Source organism: Nylanderia fulva, unplaced genomic scaffold (genome assembly GCF_048542155.1).
Source record: "Nylanderia fulva isolate GAGA-0341 unplaced genomic scaffold, ASM4854215v1 Scaffold9, whole genome shotgun sequence".
In the NCBI taxonomy this organism is placed as follows: domain Eukaryota; kingdom Metazoa; phylum Arthropoda; class Insecta; order Hymenoptera; family Formicidae; genus Nylanderia; species Nylanderia fulva.
In genome coordinates, this window is record NW_028191026.1 from 3,248,918 (window position 1) to 3,267,193 (window position 18,276).

At 31.9% G+C, this 18,276-nt stretch overlaps 1 protein-coding gene across 7 annotated transcripts in view; it reads left to right on the forward strand.

Moving 5' to 3' along the window:
• LOC114930018 (dipeptidyl peptidase 4 omega) overlaps positions 1-18,276 on the forward strand; it is a 373,400-nt gene that overhangs the window by 290,235 nt on the left and 64,889 nt on the right. For all 7 annotated transcript variants that reach the window (XM_085489791.1, XM_085489793.1, XM_085489795.1 and 4 more), the window contains one exon: positions 16,504-16,556. In XM_085489791.1, the coding sequence (XP_085345917.1) occupies positions 16,504-16,556 (53 nt within the window). The remainder of the gene's footprint in view (positions 1-16,503; positions 16,557-18,276) is intronic.

Sequence of the window (18,276 nt, forward strand, 5' to 3'; positions counted from 1 at the left end):
TACAGATGATATATATATATATCTTTTTTAAACCGAGAATAATTTCAATTACAATTTAATAATAATTTAAGAAAAAAAATTAATTAAATGCGATCGAAATAATATCGGAGTAAATTGCAACGTATTCATTTACACCACATCTCTAAATTATCGTTAATAAAAGCTTCGTTCCTAAATTATTTATTATGTACAAAATTAGATTTTGTTTACTGTAATATACAGGAATATGATAAAGCTTGGCAATCTGGAATTAGCATTAATTGAGGATGAACGCTCACGTACAAACAATTTTATCAGACAAATAGAGTAGATACATCCTAAGCGGTTTGATAGCTGTTGTGCCAATCTATATCCCTTTGATGCACCGATCTACTTGCCGCTATATTCAGCGCATCTCCGTTTATGCCCATGGGAAATGGCCCGCTGAGCTTCATACGGGTGACATATTACCAGTTTTCCTGAAAGGGACACACCGGTAATTCAGAGAGGCGTCCTGCCGATTCCAGCAGCACGCTTGTGCGCTATATATATATATATATATATATATATATATATATATATAATATGAAAGGTTGCTTCATTTTTTTTTCGTGGACGTTTTTGCGGACCAATGCCTCTCTGGACAGAAGCGAATGCTTTGATCGAGAAAAACCCTTTGGAGTAGCAACGAAAGCACCTCTATAACTTTGAGATTTCTTACGAAAAAAAATTTTTTAATACAATCATTGAATAGCAATTTTAAAACGGACGATGAAAAACTTTCGCGTTCACGATAATTAATCGTAAATTCTCCTAAGTCTGAGATAGGTTAAAAATTACTTTTGAGGTCATGTTTGTTTACGTTATAGTTTGGTTTTAGTTTATGCTACAACAATGTTCTCGGAGAGAACAACCGAGGCAGGTGTTTTTATGACAGAAAACTCTTTATGACTACGTTAAAGAAAGCGTGTGTGAAAACGTCCTTTTGCAATACTCTTTTGAAGAAAAGAAAAAGAGAGCAACGTTATTGAGGACAATTTAACATGCTGTTGAATATAAATTATATTAAAATGAAAGAAAAAAGGACATTTTTTATTCATTATACTTTTATGTGTATTTAATTATAATTTTGGTTTAAATATATATTTTATTTATTTCTCTGCAGAATTTTACATATATATAATTCAGAAATATAAAAAAATGATTTAATTAATATTTGCAAATGGGTGTCTGCATACTTTTGATTATTGTGCTGCGCGAAACTCATTCTTAAAGAAAAAGAAAGACGCGCTAGTCTTTTTTACTTTTCTGAACTCTTCAATTGCGCTCCACCTTCAACAAGCTTGTTTATGAGTCGCTAGCAACTTAACGTCTATCATGAGTTTACTTTCCTCCTTACCGCAATAACATTATATACGTTGACGAAGATTGGATCCTATCGAGGACAAAAATATCGTCTGATGTCGATGCTATAATAAGAGTAGATACGGTTATCGAACGTCAACCCTGTAAATTGAATCCTCGATTAGCCATAGAAAATATGTAAATTGCTGCGTCCTGACGACAGAATACGAAAAGAATCAAACGGATTCCGATGAAAGAGAAAATAGCGTTTCCTCTTTCAATTGATATCATTTTTTTCTTTATCCCTCACAATCGTAAATAAATTAAATGTCACATATACATATATTCGCTCTTAATAAAGACAAGTAAAAAAAATCAATCTTATTATATATATATAAAATAATTAATTATTATATAAAAAATAAAATGATTAAATTTATTATATATGAATTATTGTAAAATAATTATATTGTAAAATAAAATGAAGTAAAAAAAGTCTTACGTTACGTATCTTTTCAAATAAAAATTGAAAAATCTGAAATCTCATTTGCGAGGATATTTCTCGAAAGATTTTCTCTTCGTTAAACTCATTTGTTAACCGGCAGTCATGCTGCATCATGCACCTGCCGAATATATCGGCGAATTATACGACGTCGATGAAACCGGGAAAGTTGCGATTATGCGGTTGAAATTCGTTCGACCGATAACGTTCGAGGATATTAACCAATAAAGGGCCCATGTGCCGTCGAATGGAGGCGCAATCGGTGCATGTGCATGTGCATGCTTCTTGATTTACATTATGCAGCTCCGCGGCTCCGAAATTTCGTCGGACAATATGTAAGTGCCCGGTCTGTGTGTCCATGGTCTCTCGTGTATCTCCAGTGAAATCCACCAAGTAGTGCATTAAAATCAATTCTTAATGAGCCACTCTGAGGATATTGGAGGGGCGAATAAACGGAACGCGATTTTTCTCCACGGGAGAAACGGTCGCGCGCGATTATTGCTCTCCTGATATATAAATAAGGAAACTCAAGGCGATATTTTTCGCTAATTTGGACGAGAAGCATTGTTCCGAATGCGTATGTTGTACTGCACGAAATATTGGTCTCTAGATTAGGAAACGTGAGGAGATTTTAAAGAAGGCGGGATAAAAGGGTAAACTACCGTTAAAAGTTTTTTTTTAATTTTACATTTTTATTGAACTTCACGTATTGAATTTTAATTTCGATTTATACATTAAATTTCAATATTAAAACTATGAAATTAAAAAAAAAAAAGTTTTAACGACAGCTTGCTTTTCTATATATATAGATTTAGACAGTTTGCTTTTTATAAAATAAACGATATAAAATTTATATATATGTATGTACAATATATACACCCAACATGGTGAAAATAATCAGTTTGAATTTAAAATATTGATTCACACGAAACACGCCGCACAATTTTCAATTTGTATACATTTTGTAACACATGATAAATCTCTCTGACCTACTTTGCGTTTTCAACTTTGATCGCTTTATAATGATGGTGTAATTAATACACCGCTTATGAAACTCTGCCAAAGCATTCATTTATTTTGTCAAACTTTTCATCAAGCGCATGATAATGGAACTTGATAATGAACGTAAAATATTTTGTTCATATATATTTTCCATTTGCAATTCGTTACTTTGACTGCGCATTTTAATACGCAATATGAGAAATGTTAATATATAGCAATTTTATTTTAATTAAAATCTTAAATGAAAAGCTGTGCTAAAGTTTCTGTGGATTCTTTTTCAAGCTGTTCGTGTTTGCAAATGATAGAGAAGCGCAATGAAAGAGTGAAGATAATGCAATTTTTACTTTTAAACTAATTACTTGTGAATAACGTTCGGGAGAAGAGGAGTTTCGCGTTTAAATTTTCGCGCAGATCTTAACTGTTTTAACAACTGATGTGTCAAACTGATTAAATGATAATTTCGGCTACGTTTCTCAAAAGCGTCTTCCGCTCTGTTGCACAAAACCGCGGATCGCTGCATCCTGGAACCTACATCGCCCAGTTGCTTTTATCAAAGTACATCGCAAACTTTGTTAGAGCTACACGTCATGCAACAAACGCGCATTTGTTACATCTATGTATTTTGTATTAATTAAATTTCAAATACACATTTTTCGGATATTAAGTTCTCTATCTTTCGTCTTATTTTTTTGTCGCTTTTTGCAATATTAAAAAAATTGATATTTACTATTTTGCACGTACGTATATCTTTTGCTTTTACGATCGACGAGAGATAGACGAGAGAAAGAAGAGTCGCAGAGGGATAGAAATAAATTGAAAAACTGCTCCATATACTTATCGCCGAGTGCTCGGAACGTGCCGGTGCACTAATCTTAATGTGCATCTCGTGCAACGCGGAAAATCGAGACAAACGTTTTCGTGCTCTCATGTGTACTGTCGACGCTCGTAAAGGAACTGTTCTTCTTCCTTTTTTTTTAAACGCGCCAATAAAAACGAACGTTGAGATTTTGCTGCGCGGACGCACTCCATAACGCAATTTTATGAATTAAATTATATAAATATACACCATTTTATTTTGTCATATATACATATAATTCAAAATTTTATTTATTATTTTTTAATAATTTAGTTTATTTTTTTTTAAATAAAGATAAAGATATTAAAATAATAAAAAATAATAAATAAAATTTTGAATTATATGTATACATATATGACAAAATAAAATGGTACGTATTTATATAATTTAATTCATAAAATTGCGTTATGTGGAGTGCGTTCGCGCAGCAAAATCTCAACGTTCGTTTTTATTGGCGCGTTTTAAAAAAAAGGAAGAAGAACAGTTCCTTTACGAGCGTCGACAGTGCACATGAGAGCACGAAATATTATACCTTGTAATTTCTTTATTTTATTTTATTTATTTATTAAAAATTAGAGTCTATATTTTTATATTTTAGGTAGAAAATATACCATCATATCATAAATATATATATATATAATTTAATTCATGAAATTCAACATTTTATTTATCAATTATCTTGATTAATTTTTATATATTTTTTAGAAAATAAATTATTCTCTATTTTATATATATATAAGTAGATATAATGGCGTACGTGTGTATGTGTGTGTATACATACATATGTATATACGACACTGCCTCGGGTGAAACTGCAGTGGATAAAATCGATTCTGATCAGACCGCGGGCTTTTCGCGTCTATTGTGCAACGATGTGCAACGTTTGTTCGATCTACGAACTAAATCGACATTGTTCGCGAACATAAGTACTCATAGCTCGCGCAATCTAAATTCCGCATTCCTTTTGCGATGCATCGCGCCATTTAGCGCATTAACTTAATGCCGGGACGACGACGAGAAGCGGGATAAACATCGGCGACGCTATTAAGAAGCGAGCAAACGTACCGTTAAAAAGACATTAACGATCTTTGGTTTAATGTTGCAATTTTCATTCGAAAACTCCGAAAGCTTCGAGCTGGGCCACGAACGCGGCATCGAAATCTGTATCTGTATTTTAACATATTTGTAGAGATACACGTAATTATTACCGACAACTGCGCGTTTTCCCATATAATATCGGATTCTGTGCATACGCATTTTTTATTCGTGACATGAAAATAATATTCTACATGTGCATTATTATACACACACACACACACACACACATATATATATATATATGAGACAAAAAACACTGGGTTCTCAATAACAGAATTAAATAAATAATAAAATAATGTATAAATGTAATTTATAAAATTAAAAATTTTATAATACTAAAAATTTTATATTTTATATATGCATATATTTATTAATATATCATATATCGACAGATGCTTTTTCCATCGAAAATGAATGTCCAATGTCCAAAAATAGACGTTTCGATAAACATCCACTAGCAGTCATGTGTTATCTGAATACATACATAGATTATACTAATCATGTATATATAGTATGTATGTATCTTGGATCTTCTTGTATATACATTACATTCTGGTTACATTTGCATACACATTTCACATTTTTTAGATAATTTGCATCAAGGACATTTATGAAATATACAATATAAATAGTTAGCATATACATTGTATGTATTCTAAAATTTTTTTAGTTTTGTGGATTATATAATTATGTTAAAAATGTGAAGTTTTTTTAATCATTTACAGTTTTTACAATTTTTCAAGTTTTTTACCATATATACTGACATTAACGTGCAGAATGTAGTAAACTGAGATTAAATCCCGAGTTTTAGAAATTTTACGTTATGCGAAATAGCTGAGGCGCTTTTTCGATATATCATGTGGAATATTTTAGATTTTAAACCGTAACTGTGTATCTGACATTTAATTCAAAGTTAAATCGCGCACGTTATCTTTCGTTAAAGCAACATGACACAACATTGTGTGCAGTGACTTTCATTCCTTAATGATCGTGGTAATTAATTAATTCGCTTTGAAACCCGTTTTCATAGTTTACAAATTAATTATTTCATTTGTCACGGATAATCCGACCTGTTCTAGTCCTGATTACCAGCAGATGAATGGCGTGCAGAAAATCCGCGTTAATTATTCTTATTGCACTTTTCGAAATTTGATCTCTTCAAACTGATTCGGATTAGTTCGAAAAAAATCGAATGAAAATCCTGGCAGCCGTTTTAAATACGCCGGAGAAAAACATGTGTATTATTTTTTCACGCAAATTCATCTTTCAAATTCTTACGATATAATGGACATCTTTATTATATTTTATTTATTTTTATATATGTTGCGCTTATTTTTTTGCGCTTTATTTAACAACTTTCTTAAAATACAAGATATTTATTCTCTGGAAAAATTCAAAATTATCAAGGATTATTTTTTTTATCTTAAAAGTACTTTTTTAGAAGATCAAATTTTTGTAATATCTTAAGAACCATGTCTTTTAACTCAATAATTCAAATGTAACGTCGATGAAATTGCGCTGATTTTTTGTGCTTTATTTAACAACAACTTTCTTAAAACAAGATATTTATTCTCTGGAAAAACTGAAAATTTTTAAGGATAATTTTTGTATCTCATAAATGTATCCTTTTAGAAGATCAGAAAATTTTTGTAATATCTTAAGAATTATATCTTCAAACTCTACAATTTATATGTAATGTCGATGAAATCGTGCATATTTCTTGTGCTTTATTTAACAACAACTTTCTCAATACAAGATATTTATTCTCTGGAAAAACTGAAAATTTTTAAGGATAATTTTTGTATCTTATAAATGTATCCTTTTAGAAGATCAGAAAATTTTTGTAATATCTTAAGAATTATATCTTCAAACTCTACAATTTATATGTAATGTCGATGAAATCGTGCATATTTCTTGTGCTTTATTTAACAACAACTTTCTCAATACAAGATATTTATTCTCTGCTGGAAAAACCGAAAATTTTCAACGATTATTTTTGTATCTTATAAAAGTACCTTTTTAGAAGCTCAAAAAATTTTGGTAATAACTTAAGAATCATATGTTCAACTTCATAATTCATATCTAACGTCGATGAAATCGCGAATTGGAGTGTATCGCAATTCCTTCGTAGGAATCAATATTTGACTCGCTATCATGTCGATGTACGGGCGAACGGAGTTCTTGTAAACCTTTGCCATCAATGATCTATCAATTATTACCGGTCCAATATAGACCGCAAAGGTCTGATTCCGTGCGGGACTGATCTGATTCGGTGCGTGACCGGCCTTAATAATGCGCTCGCATCCTAGAAGCCCGGGGTATATATATATATGTTTCGTACGAACAAGTTCGATTCCGCAGTCGATTCACATGCCGGAGATACGGCGTGTGAAAGACCCTTCGGAATAAATCGCTCGTTTTCGGGATAAGGCGAATCACCGGGGCGAAAATCGAAACGTGACCCAGTATCGCGAAAGTGCTTCATTCTCTCTCCGCGACACGACGGACGGCTATTTGGCGAGAAACAGCGAGTGTAAATGTTGGCGATGTTCCGTGTAGTAAAATTCTCTCATATTTAAAATCATATCTCGCGCGGAAAATATTTTTTGCGCGAGTTTCTTTTCGACAAAAATCCTCTTTTCCGCGAGAAAATTGTAAGATGTATAAAATACTCTTTATTGTTATTGCTTTATTATTATTAATTATGCGATTCGAGATGCTACGTTTAGTTTTTAGCATTTTATTTTAATGAACAATTTATCGTTTATACGCTGAAAAAATGTCTTTACTTCACTAAACCTTTCAACTAGATATTTAAATATAACATATTAAATTTAAAACAAAACGTATATTTGACTTAAGTACTAATATATATTCAATCAATTAATAAAATAGTAATTTAGATGAAAGGTTTAGACAAGTTAATAATTTTTTTAGTGTAAAGAGGAATATTTAGATTTTTATAATTAGAGCAGAAAAGTTTTATACTCCTTCCCTTTTTTCAAATTATGGATCGATGCATTTTAATTATTTCACACAATATTCCGCAAACTTTACTCCCTCACTGTACTCTCTTTGATTTCCACTTTGCCTGTAGAAAGTTAAAATTCTTATCGCGAGAGAAAAAAAAATTGCGCAGTAAAAATGTTTAATTACGGAATTTGAATTTTAAGCACTTTTCTTAGCATTAACGATTTGTGTAATTTATTATACGAGCTTACGTTTATATACATAACGCACATGATATACGATCTACAGAAATTTTACATCCTACAGAACATTTCACGCGTAATATTTATTCCGAGATAATTCAAGGTGTGCGTGTGTGCGTCCGACGAAATTGCGCGTTAAAAAACAACTTAGAAAACGTATATAGTGACGTCGAAAGTTTATTCAGACCATCATTAAAATTTAAATCTCACGTCTCTCGTTATTTCATACGCATTTTATCTGCGTGCTTGTATATTTAAGCTTGCTTAATAAAATCAAGAGAGGAGCGCATGCGCGCGTTTTCATTCTTCTGGGAAATTAAGTCGAGAGTGAGTTATGTGCTAAGAATTAATTGCGGCCGAAACCCTCTTCTGGCATAAAATCGTATACATACACACATACGGTTTTCGGTACGAAAGTTTCTTAATTAGCATCTATCCGGTTTAATCGAGCCTCTACGCGGCCGTGAAGGGGAAGAAACGCTTTTAGTTTTTAGCGACATTAGCGATTTGTACGGCTCGGCCACTTGCATTGGAGCACGGCCAGCTAACCGAAAACCAAATGGGTGGTTCGCCTCTGGGAAATTAAGTGCGCCGACGGAAAAACGCGCGAAACCAACAACAGAAACCGCAGCCTGCATTACCAAAGCCCATTCCAGTATAGAGAGAATGTTACACGATATTTTGGCGCCCGCTTTGCACGTATTTTTTACGAGCATCGGTTATTCCAGCGTCTCTCTTATCGTTTTATCTATTAAATAATCTGTCAAATATCGCCTTTCGGAAAATTAAAAAAGAAGAAGAGAAAGAAAGAGAGAGAGAGAAAAAGAAAAAATATAGGCCCATCTTGTTTATTATTTATTATTATATATTATATTATCATAGAGATGTTAGGCTTGTCAATATATATATATAAAATAAGTATACAAATATATCTATTTTTGAATAAGAAAATGCTTTGATATTTATTCAAAATATATCTATTTAAAAAAAAAAAGCATTTTATATTTATTTCAAAAATAGGTATATTTGTATGCCTATTTTTACAATAAATATAAAATGCTTTTTATTAAAAATAAAATTATATATTTTATACATTTATATTTTTAAAATTATATATATATATGTATAAAGTAGGGGAAATTTTCACTAATTATTGCAATTAATTGATCGTGAATTTATCTTGTTTTATTTATGTTTATAATGATTATGTTTACATATTATTTAATGATATATAAACTTGCCAATATATATATAAATAACTTTGTAATTATATTCTACCCAATTAAGGGAAATTCAGTAATAATAATCGTGTAATAAAAGACTTAGGCAGTTATATCTATCGATCGTAAATTCTATTACATGAAACTGTATAATATAACGACAAACTCTATCAATGACAAAATGAAAGGATGGACTCGTCACTCATTCTATTATACGTAACATCAACCGCAATCAAAGTTGTTCACCTTTGAGCGTTAAATGGATCATACATTGCATTTGAATATAATATATATAGAATGCATCATTATCGCCGATTATACGTCACAGCGAGAGAACAGCAATAATTAGTAGTTAATAAATGAAAGCCAGTAAAGTTAATTTATTAATTAAACATACTTCTATTGTCATTATTAATTTATATATAGGTAATAGCAATAATTTAAAATACATAAAATATATATTATTAGATATGAATTCATTACTAAAATGCATTATTAATTTAAACACTAACACGTATAATGTCCTATTTATTGCTCTAATCGGATAATTTCGACATTAAAGCACAAAACGCGCAAATGAATTCGAGAAGAGCGAGGTATAATTGTCAGACTTTTTTTCTCGCTCCAGAGAAATTCTACGCGAGTTTGTTTTTTCTTTCCCGTGTAAGGACGAGACGAAGATACGGAGTGAAACTCTTCTTGCCTGCTAGGGCGGAAAATAAACACTCTTGCGGAGAGATTATACGTTTCTGCCCACTCGCTCGTACGTGTTTGTACGCGCTTATTCGCGCAAACAATACGCCCCCTCTTCTAGGCAGCAGCTATTCTTGCCTATCCATGCATAAACCGCGCGAATCGAAGCGAGGGAAGCGCACCGTGCTTCCGGTAGAACGGAACGCGTGTCCCGCGGCGCCGCGGGAATTAATTTCGCGTTAGAGGAAGAGGAATCGCGCGTGTGCGCACAAGCGCGGAGGTCCAGCCAGATCGTCCCGGGGTGCCCGGGAAATCATTTTTTATATATAAATTATTGTATAATTATACATGTAATCGTCAAATTATATATTGTGAAATATGTCCATTTTTATACATAATTATATATAAATTATGAGGGTTCGTATATAATCATGTCAAATTATTTGACATTAATTAGATAAAAGTGCTTTTTATATATAATTATATGAATTTATATAATAAATATTTTTTCATATATATAAATATATTTATATATATGAAGAAATATTTATTATATAAATTTATATAATTATATATAAAAAGCATTTTTATCTAATTACGTATGGACATATTTTATATATAATTTTATATTGTTATATATAAAAATTTGTTTCCCGGGTGACCCGGTCAATACACATTAATTCCCGCTTTAAACTCTTCTCCAAATGTCGCGATACAATCCCGAGAATACCGGCGCACTCAATTTTGTACCACGGCTTTGTGTGTTTTTCCCGGTCGACCGCTGAAAATGAAGTAATCGTTCGCCGAATATTTCCTTAATCTTCCACTGCTGCGAGCAGCGAAATTCGCGGACTTTCGCGGTAGATTGTTGTATATTTATTTACGCTTGGGAATTTCAGTGACTGTCTTTTCATTTCTCGAGATGAAGAAGCAGTTTATGACTAGAATTATACGTAATCAATTAACAAAATAATGAACAATAATGGAGAAATAGAAATTTATAAACTCAACTGTTTAATATAATTTTATTTCTTATTTTATTTTACTTTTTTTTGTATATTTATGAGAAATCCTGTAAGATCAGTAAAATATTGAAATTATAACCTTTTAAGTTATAGAAACTTATATAATTATAAAATGAATTATTTCAGAAATTCTCTAAACTTTAAAAGATATTATGACAAAAGTAATACACGAATAAATGTATTAAATTTATGTAATAACATGTAATGTATCTTAATAAATTAAAATATAATTTTATTTAAAAATATAAATGTATAAAATATATAATTTTATTTTTAATAAAAAGCATTTTATATTTATTGTAAAAATAGGCATACAAATATACCTATTTTTGAAATAAATATAAAATGCTTTTTTTTTTTAAATAGATATATTTTGAATAAATATCAAAGCATTTTCTTATTCAAAAATAGATATATTTGTATACTTATTTTTGAAATAAATATAAAATGCTTCTTTCAACTTGAGTATTATTACATAACGGATTGAAAATTTTTGAAAAAATTCTCTGCAGAGAAATAAATTTGAAAAATATATATCGGCCACTTGTTCGTTCGTATCATTTTAATCGCATCAACAATAGTAGACTGTGGTTTGTCATTTTTCGATTCACATAACGTGAGTTTTGATTAATTCCTAACACGATTTTCATTTCGCGATCCATTTTTCATTTTCCCGCTGCACGGTTTTAAATTCGTGGTGAAATATGAATACGACGCGTTATAAAAAAAAAAAAAAAATACTGACATAGCTACGACTCTACAGTGTGGCAGAATATAACTCAGATAACACCAGAGAGGAAAGAAGGGAGGGAGGAGAAAGAGTTTATATGATGATGTGAAATCTTTCGGAAACCATATTTCCGGTGCTATACGATAAACTTTACGAGACGCGATCGTAATACTTATTGAACGGAAATCTTGAATTTTCAGTCACATTTTGCTGTAATATTTCTCAGGATATTACATAAGAATTTTTTTCTTTCGTACGCGAGATGCAAGAATCTCCTCCTCTTAATTCCGGACTACATTCGAGACCTTCTTGCCCGCAATATTTCATTCGTCACTTCGACAAGTCGGTTCACTCGCAAGGGACAATTTAGGAGGACGAAAGGGTCTTTATTCGGTCGAAATTTTTACGAGATGTAGCAACAAGTTGGTAGTAAATTTTAGACAAATCCCAATTTGTCGTCACTCTTCGAATTTGTTGCGAAATTGTTGCTTAACTTATTTAGAATCCTCTCTTCACTTCTTCTTCTCTCACTCAAAATTGATCGCTGAACTTTGTAAATGATTTTCTAATCACGAATCTCTCTGGTCAAAAAATTTACATCCTGTTACATTATTAATAAATTCCGTTTATAAAATAATAATTAAATTAAAATAAAAAATATCACTCTAATAATTCAATATAAAATTATACACGATTAAAAAAAAGATCACAATTTATAATGAAGAAACTTACAAAGAAAAAGCTAAAAAAATTTATCTGAAAAAATGATGCGTGACGCTAAAGCATGGAATTGATTTGCAAATAGAATTCGATCCCGGAGATTACACTCGGCGACTGCATATAATTCCACGTGACGAAAGAACTCAGGAGTCCCGGTACATCGAAAAGGGTTAATGGAGGGCAGTGTACCTCGGAGTGTTGAAGGCGGGAATAATGCGATGGAAACGAGCCCGATAGCGAACGCGACCGCAACACGTGAAAATGGCGTTGCTCGACCTTATCAGGCGGCCCATGATTTATAGGTCTGCTCCGAAAGAGAGTTAATGGAGGCAAAATAGCGCGCACCATGAATCCTTCCGTATCGCGCTGTCGATGCTTCGACGGTCGGTTCTCTCTCTCCCTCTTTTTCTCTTTCTCTCTCTCTCTCTATCGGATACCCGGATCTCCCCCTAGTTCCGAAATGTTCCCATGGGAATGGCTGGACCGTTTCCAGCCGCGAGCGCACATTCGCTATATCTATCTACCTATCTACCTGTGCCAATTAACACGCCGATGGTCCCTCTAATCATTGCGGATCTATTAGCTATAAAGCGATTGCTGGTTATATTGCAAGATTAGCTTTTCTTTTTGATTGTCTATGTACAGTTTACAAGCATGCTTGGATTATTAAATTCGAATACGTTTGGTATATAGTATATTTCATATTATATTTTTGTATCTTCTTAAAAATTAATTTTTAATAAAATTTATTAAATTATTATTTATAAATTTTTATATATTTAAATAAAATAATGGAATTTTATATTATACAACAGGATTTTATAAAACTAGAAAAATACTCATAATTAAATGATGTAGTTTGGTGAAATTGGAATATGAAATCATTTATTATGCTTCCTTGCTTTTGGGTTAATAAGATAAATATTGTTTGAGAAACAGAAAACGAAAACGATAAATCAATAAACGTCGAAATTATTCCGGAAAGCATTAATATTACAATTACCGGCATCATCAGATTATTAAACTTAACCGCAAGTTTACATTATTTTTTTAGTTATGCTTTTATATTCTATATTACATCAATTTATATTATCACTGATATTAATTTTATATAGTATTATTGTTTCACAAACCTGAATAATTGTGTATAATTTTGAGATTTGTGGAAGAAAAGTGATTTGCTTATTAAATATTAAAATATAAATTTTGAATATTCGGTGTATGCTTTATATTTAATTACTTGCTCAAATAAATTAAGGAAGTAATACAAAACAAATGATTGAAACGGTAAATAAATTTGTGAATCTAATAATCTGAAATAATCCACGTCTATAATAATGGATGCAAATTTTTCGAAGTAAATAGAAACATCAGACCACACATTTATTATTAAATAAAAACTTGATTCTTATAATTGCAGATGATAACGTACCTATGAATATGACCAAGTAGAATCATTGAGAAAAAACCATAAGACTACTTTTATATATTTTTTTTTCTCCGGAAACTCACGGACAAATAATTCTATTGATAACGAATACCCTAATTTGAAAGACGCGTCTTCGGAATCGCGATTCATCTCACGATCATGAAGTTTGATCATTAAACTTCTAAGCGTGTTTTACGTCGTCGCTAGTGAATTCGCACGTGCGTGTTATGTTAGCTGCACTGCTTGCTGTTTAACTTCGGACGCACGTTTATTGCTTTTAGCCGTTTATTGCTTTTATTACTATGATTATTATTAGTGCGCGAGGAAGGAAAGTTATAAAAGACGTGAGATACGCTCGGATTAAATGACTTTCGAAGAGTCAAGCCACCTCGCGAAGTACACAGGTACGAAGTTTGTGGACTCGATATCTAATGGAACAGTAAAATCGATAAAAGTTCGCACTTGATATTTACTAGACTTTTAGCTTACGCTTTGTAATTGGATTTGAATTCATCGGTTTCACCTCAATAAAAGCGCGGAAATTATACAAATTGTATATCACCCTACTTAGAAATTAGTTTTTAGAATTTAGATAACAGGTATTTTTACATAAGAAATATCAAATTAAGATATTTTTGTTATATATTTATTCGTGTATGAATTGTGTCATGATATCCTAAAAATAATCGAGTTTAGAGAATTCGAGAATAATTGATTTTATATTATATAGAAGAAATCAAAGCAACATGTTATATTTATTTCAAAATGAGATATTTATTATTACAAATATTGTATATATTATATATTTATAGTGTATATTTATTATTCATGCATTAATTTTATAATATCGTAATAAATCGAGCTTAAAAAATTCTAAAAAAAATTCATTTTACATTGTATAAAATTTTCAACTAAAAAAAATATAAATATTTTTAGATATTTTATTTTTATACGTACCCACGCACACAAAGTATGTTAATTATTAAAAATCTAAGGATAGAATAAATTAAAGATAAGATAAATTTCCGTTGTTTTTTTTTTTTTTATTTATTTTTATAGATCAGTGCAGTTGCTCTTTGTTAGCAGGGTGTCAGTTTCATCTCTTTAGTCATCTAATAAAGCTTTGTCGCAAATTAACCGTTCCAGCGTACAATACACACAAGCTTGCTTATTGCTTTCACCTATACATATATACATACGTATACTAATTTCACGCGTGCGAAAAGCTTGTGGGACGTATATGTCCGCTATTTTTATCCAGTGCTGACTTTATTATATTTTTGCGTTCTATCTGTGCCACATGAATGACGCAAGAACGGGAGCGAGAGAGGTTTTTATGGGTAGTAACACACACGGTAGTCGGAAACTGTCGGGGATAACCCACGGCAAAATGCGGTAACGAAATAGAAATCCGTGCACGAGGGGTCACGTTACCGTATTTTACGTTACCCCTCGGTATCCTCAGGTCACGCTCAGATGGTTTGCACGAAAGCAGTTCTTTCTAACGCCACAGGTTCCAAAAGCAGAAATTTCCATCACACTTGAATGCCACCGTTTTCGTAGCGTTCGATTGATTTTTTTTATACCGTTGGAAGTTTATCAGAAATAGGAACGATATATTTAATTCGACCTAAACTAGCCGAGAAAATTTTTATTTTATTTCCACGTTGATTATTAATCGTGACAACAGTGTCAACTAACTGCGCTTTTATGCAAGGAATTTTTCACTTGAAAAGGACCAAAAACAGATGGTCGAAACGTTGTGGAAATAAAATAAAAATTTTCTTGGCTAGTTTGGGTCGAATAAAATATATCGTTCCTATTTCAAATACCACTAGCGACGTTTTAAGTATTCAATTTGATTTATCAGAAATATAAGTAATGGATTTTCTTCCAACATCGATCGCATGGTAATTTGAAAAAATAATATTCGAGATTCCTCTATAAGTCCTTTATAAAAGACATTACGACGTTTTTCGGAAATGTATTATAAAATGATAGTTTTTCGAGAATAAGCTGAAAGAAAGGAAAGTATAAAATAGTAGAATTAATTTACCTCGAGAAGTAGTTGACGATATTTCATGTGATATGGATTGATTCGATCTAAAAAAATCTGTGAAAATTATACAAAATTTCAAACATATATCACGTTACTCAAAGTCAACAAATTTGAGTATTTATTTAATATAGATATTTAAACATTTATTAAAAGAATTACAATTTAAATATTAGATATTAATTATCATTATTATATTTTACATAAATTATACAAATCATATAATTTCAAACATATATCACGTTACTCAAAGTCAATAAATTTTAGCATTTATTTAATATAGATATTTAAACATTTATATTAAAAGAGAATTACAATTTAAATATTAGATATTAATTATCATTATTATATATATTATTATATCTTACATATTTACAAATTACTCAATCATGTATTAATTTTGTCATAAGATATCCCAATAAAATCGAGTTTAAAGAATTCCAGAATAATTCATTTCCTTTATATTACATAAAACTTTTTATATTCGAAAAATAAGAGATAACTTTGCATGTCCATTCTCTAAATATTTTATACTTCCTGATTTTTCTTTCGGCATCACCCATATAATAATTATTCGATCGCACTAATTCCGACAAACATTACTAATGTATCTCTCTCTCTCTCTCTTCTGTTTCAGCTGTACCGTCATACATACCTGGCCCATTACAGGATTGTGAATCTGGAGACACTGTAAGTAAACGAGCCGTGTCTCGGCGGGCGCGTTTCCCGACAATCATATCTCAAATTTATTCCGTGATCAAGTTCGGATTTGCATTTTAATCTCGACCCCCGTCGTAAGCCGGGGGTGGAATGGGGTAGGAAAAAGGGGGAAGTTGGGAAAGCTGGGGGCGTAGCAGAGCGCCGCGCGTGCAAATTACAAACTGTGCACGAATTTAATCCCGGCTCGTCTTACCGTCACCGCGCTTTACCTTACCTTATACCTCTGCCCGTTTCGCAGTCTGAGAACTTTCTCCTTCGCAGATTTGATCATTAACTCAGCATTTAGGAGCGGTTATATCACGATTACCGCCAACCCCGAACGCGCCGCAATCTCTCGCTTTCGTCCTCCGATCTTCTCCGTTTGGTGAAAAAAAATTGGTTCAAACTATAGCTTATAAGGCCTAAACTTTATTCGCGCGATTGCGTTTCTCACGGCGGTTCTGCGACATTCGCTTGCAACGCGAATTTTTACTTTTCTTTACGAGGTCTGCGCACTCTTTTCCTTAATTTTGCGAACTCCTTTTTTATATGAAAATATATATATATATTCTTCCACTTGCTAAATTCTAGGGTTTAATAAACTCCCGGTTAGTTTCGATAAATTGTCAATATTATTAATTCATGTGCTTGCTTTTGTCAAATTTATTTGTATATATATTTTATCCATTTACACATTTGTTTGCCCATTAGTATCATTATTATGCGACGTCATTATATACGCATACTAAATATTATTATTTCCCATTGCCATATTTATTTATAGAAAATTACAGATTTATAGGGCTTTTCTATAGAAAATAAAATTCTATATTTATGAGAGAATAAATTCATAAAATATTTATATATCTTTTTTTTACAAAATAAAATCTGTAATTGTTATCGAAATTTAAATTAATCGCAATAATGGAAGATTATATATTTCTTTTCGGTAAAAAAAAAATAATATACTTTCACAGGAGACAATTCCTCTCTCTCTCTCTCTCTCTCTCCATATATTAGTCGAACTCCCTGCGGAATTTAAATCATCCCCGGAACTAGGTCACCTATGAAACTCGCAAAATTTCGAAGATCAATTTCTCACGATTCTCGCGCGGAACCGCGAGTACTTTCTCGAGATTCACTGGAATAGCGTCGTTCGCACTTCTTCGAGAAGAGAAAGAGAAAGAGAGAGAAACCCGAAGGATCCTGAAATTCATTCACGCGAAACCACGACACGCTCAGACATCCCTCGGTTCTATATACCGAAGCCGAGGGTGCGCGAAATCCGAGACGCCCGCGGTTTTTCAGGGTGAGGGTGAATCATTTTCCTCTCGGGGATGATGATTTACCCTCGCGCTTGAGATCATCGCTCTCAAATAGTCTGTCAGATCAAATCACTCACCGTTTTCGAGGCATGTCTCGCAAAGAGAGATGTGCAAAGGGCGCTCTCGTCATCTTTGTACAGCCGGGTCGTTTCAAGGTTTAACTCTGCGTGATGACTGTAACAAACACACATATATACATAAGTCGCTGTCGAGTTTGAGTTACGTCGTTGATTTTCGGAGAGAACCAAATTTTGAGATAAAGAGCGCAAACGAAGTAGAAGTCTCGAGTTGTGTAGAAGTGGTAAAGCATTTTGGAGAACGTAAAATTGCAGCTTTGAGATGACTTTAGGGGCAAGAGAGTCTGTATAGGGATTCACCGAGTTTCC